Consider the following 13,111-nt stretch of genomic DNA (forward strand, 5'->3'; position numbering starts at 1 on the left):
ACTGGGCCCGAATCTGGAGAGGAAAGTTTGCTTCCGGTCTCGCGGTTGGCTCTACTCCCGCGAGAAGACAAGACGGCCGCCTGTGGCCCTGGCGAGAGAAGGGGGTGTGGCCAGGGAGCGCGAAGTCCCTAGGAGTGAGGGAGAAGGGGCGGGGTCGCGCGTGTATCAGGCGTACGCATGCGCGCACGCCGCCGGTCGGGCTGAGCTGAGAGGGGAGGGGGCGACGGCGGAGGAGGTGTCGTTATTTCGGCGATCTGGACGGTCCGTGGCGGCTCGGGTGGCCACGGAAGAAGTAGGTAGGGATCGCCCGTGCGAAGCTGTTGAGATTCTCTCTCTGTCGGCCCCCGCGCATGTGGCGGACTCTGGGGACGCTAGGTCACCCTGCGTCCCCGGCCCTCCTGCCGCGCTTCAGGTAGGAGCTTCGGGCTTCCCGGTGCCCGGTGCCCGCGGAGGCCCTGGCCTTGACTGGTGTTACCGGGGTTACGACCCGGCACCGGGCGTGCCCGCGCTCCCGCATGACAACAGCCTTGTCCTTGCTTTGACGCCTTGTGGGGCCGGTGCCAGGGCCGGGTGGGGCAGGTACTCGCATCAGGTGCGCTCCAGTTCTGGGCCTGGAGGGGTGGGACACCGCGGTGCGCTCCCTCATGCCGTGCTCCTTGGCGAGGCTGTGCCGGGGTCTTGCGCGGCCAGGGAGAGGTTGGCCCGGCGAGCTCCTGGCAGGTGAGAGACCACCTTCACTTGAGTAGTTGCCGGATGGGGTCCTGGACTGCGAGAGGCGATCCGGAAGAGTGCGTTGGCCATTTGTGGCCTGTGTTGAAAGTTGAAAGCTCTGGAGTTTGTTTGGGCCAGTGGTGGAATGATTTATTATTTTTCTTAAATAATGGGAAGACACACTCTTTATGAGCTCTGGTAGGTGGTGGGCTATTAGTAAGTGAGCAGCAGTAGGGTTAATTAACTTGAGATTTAATTGCATTAAGGTATGTTTTTCCAGTACCAGCCTCCAACTCAAAAGAGCGCTGCTTAAGTTTAGTAAGGTTTTCATCCAATAATTAAAACACACGTGATTTGCACATACTCTTGCCCTGAAAGCTGCATCCTTTCGTTTACACCAATATTAATTTTATAGGCATAATGGTTATGAAAGCTTCTGTAGAAGATGATGATTCAGGATGGGAGCTCAGTATACCAGAAAAGATGGAAAAAAGTAATACAAACTGGGTGGACATAACCCAAGATTTTGAAGAAGCTTGTCGAGGTGAGTTTTTATTTTTGGATTAAAAGTTCAAAATCTCGGAAAGGGTAAAATAAAATCTTGATTGTGATTTCTGAACTGTCTCAATAAATAAAATCAATAGGTAAGTGTGGTTTATTTATTAAGTTTGTTAACCACACTTATTCTCTATACCCTCTAGTTTTAACTTTCGTTTAAATCCAGTATATATGAGGTATAGCATTAAATACATATCTTAAGGCAATTTCGTCTATTAAAAATTTTCTAACTTTAAGTAAAGTTTTGAGAGTACATAGCACTAATTTTGAACTGTGAAACAGAAATTCTGTTGACCTAAAGACGGTAGTATTATTGTATATTTAAAGTTTGAAAATCATCAGATTATGTTATTCCCTGCTTAAGATGCTCCAGTGACTTCCTGTTGCATGTAGAACAGAATAAAATCCAAACTTCTTCCCCATGGCCTTTATGATCTGGTGTCTACCTACCACTCAGACTTCATATTTGTACCATGTTCTATTTAGGCTCATTATGTTAGTAGTCACAAGTCTTTCTTATCTGTCAACACTCTACGGTATTGATAGATAAGGATCCAAGAATATACAAGGGAGAAAGAATAATCTATTCAACAAATGGTGTTGGGAAAACTGGACAGCCACTTTAAAAAGAATGAAACTGGAACCTTAACAGATACTCTAAAGTGCCCCCCCTTTGCATATTTTGTTTACTCTCTCTTAAATTGCTTTGCCCCTAGGTCTTCAAAAAGCTGTCTCCTTCCTGACCACTTAAGTATTACCTCTGCTGTGAGGACTTGTCAAAACAACAAATCTAAGCAGATTCATTCTCCTCTATCCAACTCCAGCTCAGTTGAATCACCCTGTTTTATTTTCTCCATAACACTTATCTACTGTCACAAATCATCATTTTCAATTATTGTTTATTGTCACTCATCCACTGGAATATAAGCTCTGTGAGTACAGAGATCTTGTCAGCAACCCTGGTGCACAACACTTCCTGGCCCATAGTGAGTGCAATAAATGATTAGGGAAATGAGCGTGTTTCTTGGTTTGAGGTGAAAGGGGGAGGTTGAAGATAAGAGGAAGGAATAAATGATAGAGTGAGAGCTTGAACTTCAAGAGAGGAGGGGATCAAGAACATGGTAGAGAAATTAATTCCGGGGGAAATAATAGGGACATACTCCCAACCAGTAGAACAGGTTAGAATGGTGAAGACACAGATATGAGATGAAATCAAACAATGTCGTGAATGTTTAAATAAAAAAATTATTACAGTAAAAGACACATTGACATTAATCCCTCAAAATAATCCCCCTCGCTTCGAACACTTGTTCCATCATTCTTGCCACTTTCTGAAGCAATTCTGGAAGTCTTTCGTGAGTGTCATTAGTTGCACTGTCATGGCTGCCTGGATGTCCTGAATCATTTTGACTTTGGGGAAGAGCCAGAAATCACACGGTGCCAGATCCGATGAATAAGATGGATGAGGACACATCGTAATGTTTTTATTTGACAGAAATTGCCGTACCAGAAGTGATATGTGACATGGAGTGTTGTCATGTTGGAGGATAATTTACGGCACACTTTGAAACACCTCTCAACCATAGCTCACACCTGACTGACTGCACCAAACAAGTTGACACTCATCACACACCACTGCTTCCCGTATTGAAGATCCCTGCCTTCCCTTTGGATGGCACTCAGCAGCATTCCCCGTATTTGTTGATCACAATGGAAAGCTCCCTGTCACAGAATGCTTCTGGTAAGGCAATTTCTGTTAAATAAAAATATTACGGTGTGTCCTCATCCACCTTATTCACCGGATCTGGCACCACGCGACTTCTGGCTCTTCCCCAAAGTCAAAATGACCATGAAAAGTAAATGTTTTGAATTGATTCAGGACATTGAGGCAGCCATGACAGCGCAATTAAATACACTCACGGAAGAGGATTTCCAGAACGGCTTCAGAAAGTGGAAAGAATGATGGGATAAGTGTGTTCGAAGTGAAAGGGAGTATTTTGAGGGAATTAATGGCAATGTGTCTTTTACTGTAATTTTTTTATTTTTATTTAAATGTTCACCGTATTTTCTGATCACACCTCATATATTTCTAAGTGGATGGGGAGGAATGGTGGAGGAATTCACACCTTGATGGCTTGGCTTCTATTTTCTTAGTAAACAAGGTTAGGTCTTTGGTGATGCTGAGGTGGAGTGTGTTTAAAATAGTGCTCTTAAGGAGAGGAGTAAAGACTTGGAGCAGCTACAGGTGGAAAGAGCCAGTTGAATATAAGCAGAATGATAAATCATGTGCCTACCCTTCAACTATTTAAAAATTCATGTCCAATTAAAGTATGCGTAAGTGAGATAGTGGAAAGAACATTACATCGGGAGTTGGGTGACTGCCCATATATGTCTATCTAAGGAAGAGAGAAAAAAGTATAAGTTACAGTATAGTCAGAGAGCTTAGACTGTTAAGTGGATCATACCTATCATCTTGCATTGATTTTAAGTGATCTATATTAGAGGTCTGTCATTATGAACCTAAACGGGAAAGATTTTATGAAGTACATATGGCTTGAGTTGGGCCTTAAAGGAGTGGTCGAGTTTCTCTAAGTGAATATGAGGGAATTATTTTAGACTTAGATGAACCATTAGAGCCAGAGTTCAGTGATAGTTATATATTTGAGGAACTGTGAATAATTCTGCTTCTTTGGAAGGAACCTAGAGTAGGAGATATGGTTTAATCCCCTGCTTCGGTGTGGATTAAGAGAAGCTGGCATGTTATTTTTGCCAATATCAAACCATCCTATTAAATTCTTCCATAATTAACTCCTTCACTGTCTCAGGTGGCACAAATGTGAGGTATACTTCTTGAAATCAAAAAGTTGATACACTCTTAAAATTAATCTTCCTTTATGTGTAGATTTAGGACTAAAGGCTGTTGGCAGCTCGAGATTGTGGTATTAATAGTTTGTTTTCCCCTCTAGAAATAATCAGACTTATTGCCTGGATTATAGTTTAGATTTCTGTTCTAACAACTTTCCGAAAACTAAATTTAAAACAGACATCATTACCTCCTTTTGTTTAACTATTACAGTTGTTTCTCCTCTTTGATGACAGTGTGATCACATTTTGGCTAGACTTTGGTGATTTGTGGGGAGGGTATGGTAAAATAATCTGTATATGGGTGGCAATGTTTTTCATGCATATTTCTACTTACTCTTTTAGTGGCTCTTCAAAGTCCTCTGCTTTAAATTCTAACTTTCATAATTTATTTTCTGTTATGGAAATGACATAGATTCCCTCCACATTTCCTATTCCCTCCGCATTCTTGATTTTTCTTTCCAAATTATTGTTTTTTTAATTTATTTTTTTAATTTATTGGGGTGACAATTGTTAGTAAAATTACATAGATTTCAGGTGTACAATTCTGTATTACATCATCTATAAATCCCATTGTGTGTTCACCACCCAGAGTCAGTTCTCCTTCCATCACTATATATTTGATCCCCCTTACCCTCAGCTCCCACCCCCCACCCCCCTTACCCTCTGGTAACCACTAAACTATTGTCTGTGTCCAAATTATTTTTAATGTATGGTGCCACTGTTATTTTGTCTGGTATGTAATGTATCGTTCGTCTAAAAAATACCTCTGAGCTTTGCTTCTCTAGGAAACCCTGCCTAATTAAAACCATCTCATTTTGCTACTTGTAAAATAGTTTTTGTTCTTCATATTCCATTTGGTTGTCTATATTTAGGTTCTTTCTGAATTATAAACCCACAGTTTAAAAATTTCACTTAAACATAAATGACCACAAAACACTGCTCCTCCTTCTGCCTACCACATTCCCTTCTTCCTCATGTTCTGTGGAGAGCCAACAACCTCTTCTAGACACCACTACGTGCCTAGAACCCAGAGGTAATCCAAGTTTGGCTATCATTCTATCATTCTTTTTAAGCTCTAGTCTAGGAGGATATGGACGCATCCTCTGTTCAATGGCTTAGTTCATTCTTCCTTAAACCCCAGTTTGTGAATCATTGTAGGAATTTGCTGTTTGTTAGCACTTTATTCTAAGAGGAAAAAGATGGATAGTAATTGTCCTGGCGAAAGACCTGGGGAACCTGTAAAGTATTATTTTAAATGATTTTGGTTTTAGAAGTTAAAATTATGGTTTCCTTCTTCTGTATTATGAAGAATATTTTCAGTGTCGGGGCATGGGTTGGGTGGGCAGCTGGTAATTGTGGATACACTGTTAATTGTGGATCACTTTAGATCAGTGGTTTTACACTGGGTGTGATCTTTCCCCTTGAGACATTTGCCAATGTTTTAAGACATGTTTGGTTGTCACAGTGGAGGTGGGAGAGTGGCAACTGGGGTCTAGTGGGTACACACCGTGAGGATGCTGCTAACCATCTTATTCACAGGATAGACCTTACCAAAAAGAAAAAAAGAATTATTCTGCTAAAATTTGAATAGTGCTGCTAGTTCACTTCATTTAGGTTACTTTCAAGAATGTTCAGCTATCTCTTAACCTCTGTGACCCTGGATTCTTCAGGAAAGAAACATATGGATATTGGATGTCTTAACACGTCTACCAGCGAGCATTAACATAAAGCAAGCAGTGGGAGGGAATGGGACTGTGGGTGCACTTGGAGGGCTCTTCTGCATTGTTGGATGCATCTTACCAGATTTTCCCCACGTCTTGTATTGTGTGTTCTGCTTTATGCTAGGAATTTTGGTCAGTAGAAAAGATGTCCTCAGACTCACCACTTTTCCCTTTTTAGCTAGTTATTTTGGTATTCATGATTCTAGATAGCATGCTTTCGTTACTACTTCTTGGTTCCCTCTACTCCCAATTTAGACGTTATCTATGGACTCCTTCCCTCCCCATATAGTTATAGCTACACGATGCATATGCAAACATTATTCATAGCTGAGCCAAAGAGTAAAACTGTTACTACATTTCCCTTCCTGCACAGTTATACAAAAAATTTTTACCAAACAATCAATGTACTTATCATTGATTTTAACTTAGACTCTTCACCAGTAGTCTAAATCTCCTTAAGACATTCAGACACATCAGACATCCTGTTATTCACATCTCCATAAAGAAATTTCTTCCTGAGCTTCTTAATTTGCTCCAATCTGGACTTCTTGAGGCTTTTGTACCTAGTGTGATCCTGAGTTCTTCCTTTGTCATCACCCTGAGGTTTTCACTTTCCCCCCTTGTTTTGATTAGCTATGTTATCTTCCTGAGTAAACTACATGGGAGATACAATGTTTTGAGGCTCTTGATGTCTGAAAATGTCTTTATCCTTCCACTTTATTGATAATACGTGTGTTGAGTTGGCCACCTTTACTCAGGGGTTAACTAATTGATCTGTTTAAATGTCAGTATTGCAATGGTACTGGATTTTAGCTATATAATAGATTCATAGGGACACTAGCTGGGAACTTAACCATCATTTGTAATGTTATGTGTAGAAATCTATTCAGTAATAACTAGGTATGGTGTCAGATGGGTACTAAATCTATAGGGGTGGTAGATGGGACAGGGTTGGGGGCAGGGTGAAAAAGGTGAAGGGATTAAGAAATACAAATTGGTAGTTACAAAGTAGTCATGGGAATGTAAAGGTAATATAATCGAGAATATGGTGATAATTCTGTATAGTGCTAGGTGGGTACTGTTAAATAACTATGATGTACACCTGAAACTAATACAATATTGTATGTTAGCTATATCTTAATCGAAATCTTAAAAAAAAGAAATCTTTTTAAAGATCTATAACACCAGTTTACAAATCACCTTCTCATTTATAAGATGGTCAAATGTGTTTGCATTGTTACATAACTGCATGTTTTCCTCTGTCTTATTAGATGACATTTCTTCAGGAGAATGATCATATGCTTCAAGTGCTCACACTGCTGCATAAAACTCCAGCCACAAGTTATGATTCATTGTTCATTTCCAAGGCAAAAGAAATGATGTTCTCCGTAAAATGTCATGAAGTTCTGTAATTGACAAAATTAAGTTAAATTTTCTTTCACAACATATCTATTCATGCCTCATGAGAGTGAGGATAAAATAAAAACGTGGTTTATTGTCAAGATTGTCCAGAAATTTTTGAATCATCAGCTTTTCCTTATATCTAATTTTTTTCCCTTTGCTCTGAGTGGTTTAAGTTCTATTGCATCTACTTAAGACTGACTTAAAAGTAGAAGTCCCTTTTAAAAAAATTGTTGTGTTAACTTAGTTCGGTGGTTTGGGGTGGTCTGTGATCCCTAGAACCCCCAAGATTATGGGGTAGGTACGCTAGGTTAAAATTATTTTCCCGGAGATAATAATACATTAATTTGCCTTTTGAACTCATTAGTGTTTAGTGGGGTTTTCGAGACTGCATGTGTAATGATGTCATTGCCCTGTATGCTAATGAAAATACAAAACATTTATCCTTCTCTAAATGTTTTGAGAACTGGTGCCCAGTTGGGTAAGACCCAAGTTATTATGTCTATAGTGCTATACAAGATCATGATTCTATGTCCAGTTATTGATTGTGCAGTGAGAGTGCCGGTACTCTGCTTAGTGAGTAAATGTTCAAGTTTTCTGCTATCGTTTACTAGTGAGTGATCTGATTGATTACTGGTGTTCTAGGGACCCCACAAGGATTATCTAGTTCAGCCCCTCATTTCACAGATGAGGAAACCAAGGACCGGAGTGACTGAGTGGCTTCTAGGTCTATGGAGTATTTTTATTTTCAAGTTTGGTGAAGCTATTTGGTACCCACATCTACCCTAAGGAGATGATAGATTATATTACAGCAATTCTCAATTTTTTTTGGTCTCAGGACCCCATTATACTAAAAATTACATTCTTACCTATTGTTCACGTGTATGATATATATATATATATATATATATATATATATATATATATATATATATATTTTTATTATTTATTTATTTATTTATTTATTTATTTATATATATATACACACACACACATATATATAGATGTTTACTGTATTAGAATTTAAAACAAAAGTTAAAGATACTTAATTCATTTGAAAATAATAATAAACCAATTGCATGTTAACGTAATGTTTTTCTGATGGAAAATAAATGTATTTTCCAAAACAAAAATAACTCAGATGAGTGGAGTTTTTTTATATGTTTGAAAATCTCTTTAATGTTGGCATAATAGAGGGCACCTGAATTCTGTATCTGCTTCTGTATTCAAACTGTTGCCACATGTTTGTTTTGGTTGAAGTACGAGTATATGAAGTAAATCTGACTTCAGCAAATACGTGTGTAGTTGAAAAGTGGAGGAAACTTTTCAGATAATTGTGAATATTCTTCTTTAATACTGTACCAAAACTTTACAGGTGGCAGTTTTCTTAAATATTAGTTATAATGTGAAGCTGTATCAGTGGACTTTTCATGTTCTGTTAAGTTAAAATTCATTGGCCTGTCTTGAACTTTGGATGGATCTTTTATCTGTGCCTAATTTTGTAACATGCATTGCCATTTGCAAAATATAACTATTGGGAAACTCGCAGGATCACAGAGGCAGATACATGTTTTCCAAAATTTTAATTTTTGCTTGAAAGCTCGAATTTTGTCATTGACAACAAACATTGTCAGTTTTTTTCCTTAAAGCTACAAACTTGTTTATTTTTGAGAAAATGCCATATTCTCAATTCTGAATAACTATAGTTTGTCACTTGTTCTTTCAAGTAAAAATGGTGTTCCATGATAATTGTGCAAGCGCTTTTCCTGGAAACAGCCTTACTATGGTATGCAGCGGAAGTTAATGTATACTTCCGATTTTGTCAAATAGAATGCTAAAAAGACATGTACTCAAAGATTGAGATTTAATAAGATAAATCAGAGCTTTGCAATGGGGTGAAGCAAGTGAGGCACTTAGAATGCAGAATTTAAAAAGGCACTACCTGGGGGACAGCCGGAGGATGGCTCAGTTGGTCAGAGCGTGAGCTGTTAACAACAGGGTTGCCGGTTTGATTCCCACATGGGCCAGTGAGCTGCGCCCTCCACAACTAGATTGAAAACAACGACTTGAAGCTGATAGGTCCTGGAAAAAAACACACTGTTACCCAATTTAAAAAAAAAAAAAGGCACTACCTGAAAGTGAGTGCCTCCTTAAATTTTGTACTTAGGTGCCTCACTTGCTGCAACCTGGTCCTGCCTCTGAGATTAATCATTTTTATTGTTTCATTCAGGACTTACGTGAATTTTTTTTAAAAATTGTCTTTTTTAAACGCAAGTCCATGGAGTTGAATACTATTTAGCTTGGGGCACCTGTCTTGATTTGTGCTGAAGCTATAGCAGTTTTGCCCAACATTGTTTTTTTTTCCACCCTCTTCATTTTTTTGCATTATCAGTGCAAATGTCAAAATGAAAAAGACAATGGTTTAGAATTATGAAAATGATTTTAACGTCACAGACTCTTGGGTTCCCAGACCGTCTTTGAGAACTGTGGTGTGTTCTATTATACTTTATTGTAGCATTTTGATATAGACTTCTCATTGATGTATCTGTATTGGTACATGGAACTGTTAAAAATGTTAACTTATTATTAGCTAGGAGGATGAGTAAAGTTCTGAAAACTGCTTGTTTACACCTTCCACAGTATTTGACCATCAATGTTTAAGCTACTTGAAATGTTACAGTAGTGGCTCCCACCTTACCTGCACATTGAAATCACCTGGAGTGCTTTAAAACCACTGCATAAGTCCCACCTTCTAAGATTTAGTTGGTTTTGGGTGCTTCTTGGACTTTGAAACTTTCAGAAGCTCCCCGGTTGATACTAATATGCAGCCAAGGTTGAGAACTTTATAGGGGATGACCACTGCTTTGATTGATGTTTACACAAGTGTTTTCTATATTATATAAATAAAATATAACTTAAAAAAATAGTTTTGACACTGTTCCTAGGACAAAAAGAGATTTATGACATGAAGTGTTATCAAAACAACTTGAGAAATAGCAATGAGTTCTCTGAAAAAGTTTATTTAGGGAGGAATTTACTAGTGATTTTTTTAAAATGAGGTTGGTAATTCTGATTGGATTATTGTGGCCCATGAAGGGTAACTTGTTAATTCTCAAAAGTCCAATTTACGGTTAGTTTCTAAATAGTCACTGTGTAGAAGGCATTATATTAGTAATTGAGTAGAAATAATACAACCATTTCTTAGAAAATGAAGTTTGAAGTAATGCAGGCACATTTTTCAGTGCTAATACTTTGTTTTATTTTTTTTCTTAGCCTTAAAAGTTAAATGTAAATATGATATTCAAAGGATTTTTCTCTTTCTTTTAGAATTAAAGTTGGGAGAACTGCTTCATGATAAACTGTAAGTATTTGTGTCCTTTGAAATAGTGTGCGATATTTCCATGTATTTTTTTAGTGTGTACAGTAGTGTTCCTTGAAGTCTGATTATTTTACATTTCAAACCTGTAAAAATAATACTAATTATAAACATATTTTTAACTTTGGTGAGTGTCGTGCGCGGAGGCCTGCTCGCCATGCCATTTTTCAGGCGGGGCGGCCTGCGGGGTCTCTGCTCCCGTTCCCCACACAAGAACGCAGGATATGGTGAGGCCAAAAAGGAACACCCACGGAGCCATAGGTAGGGGAGCCATACCACCACAGTCTCACTGGAGGCTGGGTTCACCGGACGCGTGACCTGCCATCCGCCTTTCCGCCAACCGACCGACTGACGACTCTCCACTCTCTCGACCCTGTTCCTCTCCTCTCTTCCGCTCTCTTCGGCTCTTCTCTTCCACTCTCCTCTCCTCGGCTCTGCTCCGTAGCCGCAGCAGTTATACCAGTGGCCAATCGGCTAACCGGCCACAGCCTACGGCCAATCAGCCACAGCCGAGCCAGCACCTTTCCACATGAGGCCTAGAGCCTGTAAACTATTTTCTGGGGCTCTGTCCCCACAGTGAGCTATTGGGGCCAATAACCCTAGTTGTGATATGAAATATCGGTATCAGTGAAACTGACCTATGGTCCTTTCTTTGAGGGTAAATGTATAGGATGTGCAGTTCCTTGAAGAGAAAGTATTAGTTGTATGTCATATGTGATAGGCTGATTGATGACCAGGGATAGGTGACTAAATGCCTGGAGAAAAGTAAATTGAGAATCCCTGAAAAGGTGAAATAAAGGGAAATGCTTGATTCTCATAGATAGCTTCAGTGCCCATACTGCTAGATCCAAGCTCAATTTTCAAGGTTAGGAATATGAAATTTTAAATTAGTAAGTGGACAAGATTGGACATTTGAGGAGGAGGATTAGAACCTGAAATTTAGTTCTTCTCAAACTTGAGTGTGCATCAGAATCATCTGAAGGGCTTTTAAAAATGCAGATTGCTAGGCCCCACCCCCAGAGTTCCTTATTTAGTAGGTCTGGTGTGGGACTGCAGAAATTGCATTTTTAGCAAGTTCCCAGGTGAGGTTGATGGCTGCTAACCCAGGGACCACAATTTGAGAACCACTGTAGGTCATCATATTGATGTTGTAGGCAGTTACAGGAAGGATATAATCAAACAAAATCACAAGCTAATGCAGGAGAGCTGTGGAACAAGATTTGCGAGAGCACAGCTTGCGGGACTTCACCCTCTATTTCCCCGAGGTTGTAGGCTCAGTCTAGGGAACAGCAGCCTACCCTGACCATCTATTAAAGTTGTTTCTTTCCAATTCATATCTTTAGCTGTCTTTTCTTTTCCCCTTGCGTGTACTAACATACTCTGTAATTTACATGCCTTTATTGTTTATTGTCTGTTTCCTTCCACTAGAATGTAAGCTCCATGAGGCAGGCAAATTTGTTTTGCTCACTTATATATCCCAAGTGCCTAGCACATAGGAAGCACTCAGTAAGTTTTTGCTGAATGAATGAAATAGCTGCAGTCAAACTTTCTTTTAGGCTTTTCTTCTCCCATTTCTTGAGGTGTATCTCAGTTAATGATATACTTACTAATTAGTCCACAGTGGGTCACAACTATCTGTTTTCATGGCTAATACGCCACAAATACCAGACCATCAGGATTTCCATATTACTTTTCATTATGTACTTGCCAAAACTTTGGGCATTGTACAGTGTAATGTGCCAGATTGTTGGACTTTCACGATATAAGGAAAATGAAAAAAGCTAAAAGTTACATTTGCTAATAGTTCTTCCAAGCATGACTTTTTTTTTTTTTAAATTTATTGGGTTGACAATTGTTACTAAAATTACACAGATTTCAGCTGTACAATTCTGTATTACATCATCTATAAATCCCATTGGGTGTTCACCACCCAGAGTCAGTTCTCCTTCCATCACCATATATTTGATCCCAAGCATAACTTTCTAAATGTTAAGCAGAGAAAATTATTTAAGGAAGGAGAAGTGCAGTCCATTATAGATCAGTTGATCTCTTTGGTTCATACGTTTCTGATGCGCAGCCTTGTGGAAGGAAACACCACCACCATCTTTCGTTTTCTCTTCCACAGTGCATGTAAGATAATTCCAGTGACAAGTACATGGAAAAATGGTTGAGTTAAAGGGAGGTTATTTAGTTGAAGTAGAAGTGTTAGCAAGTAGGAAAGACTTAAAAATATAGGATAGTGTAGTTACCTAAGTATCATAATTTTATGCCGTTGTGGGAATCTGGGTAAACTAGTTCAGAAACAGTTTTTTTATTTGCAGATTTGGTCTTTTTGAAGCAATGTCTGCCATTGAAATGATGGATCCCAAGATGGATGCTGGCATGATTGGAAACCAAGTTAATCGAAAAGTTCTCAATTTTGAACAAGCTATCAAGGTAGTCACCATTGTGCTTTTGGTCTTATCTTTTATTGTTTGTT

At 39.0% G+C, this 13,111-nt stretch overlaps 1 protein-coding gene across 4 annotated transcripts in view; it reads left to right on the plus strand.

The window, feature by feature from the left end:
* The first annotated feature begins 140 nt into the window (after positions 1-140).
* NAA35 (N-alpha-acetyltransferase 35, NatC auxiliary subunit) overlaps positions 141-13,111 on the plus strand; it is a 51,452-nt gene continuing 38,481 nt past the window's right edge. The window contains exons 1-4 of one of the 4 annotated variants that reach the window (XM_019750096.2): positions 141-296; positions 1,127-1,255; positions 10,584-10,617; positions 12,954-13,068. In XM_019750096.2, coding sequence (XP_019605655.1) covers positions 1,132-1,255; positions 10,584-10,617; positions 12,954-13,068 — 273 coding nt within the window. In that variant the 5' untranslated portion in view covers positions 141-296; positions 1,127-1,131. Of the gene's footprint in view, positions 413-1,126; positions 1,256-8,312; positions 9,043-10,583; positions 10,618-12,953; positions 13,069-13,111 lie in introns of those variants that run through there. The other 3 variants (XM_019750094.2, XM_019750095.2, XM_074330624.1) reach the window with 3 other exon arrangements.

The sequence above is a fragment of the Rhinolophus sinicus genome, linkage group LG04 (genome assembly GCF_036562045.2).
Source record: "Rhinolophus sinicus isolate RSC01 linkage group LG04, ASM3656204v1, whole genome shotgun sequence".
Taxonomy (NCBI): Eukaryota; Metazoa; Chordata; class Mammalia; order Chiroptera; family Rhinolophidae; genus Rhinolophus; species Rhinolophus sinicus.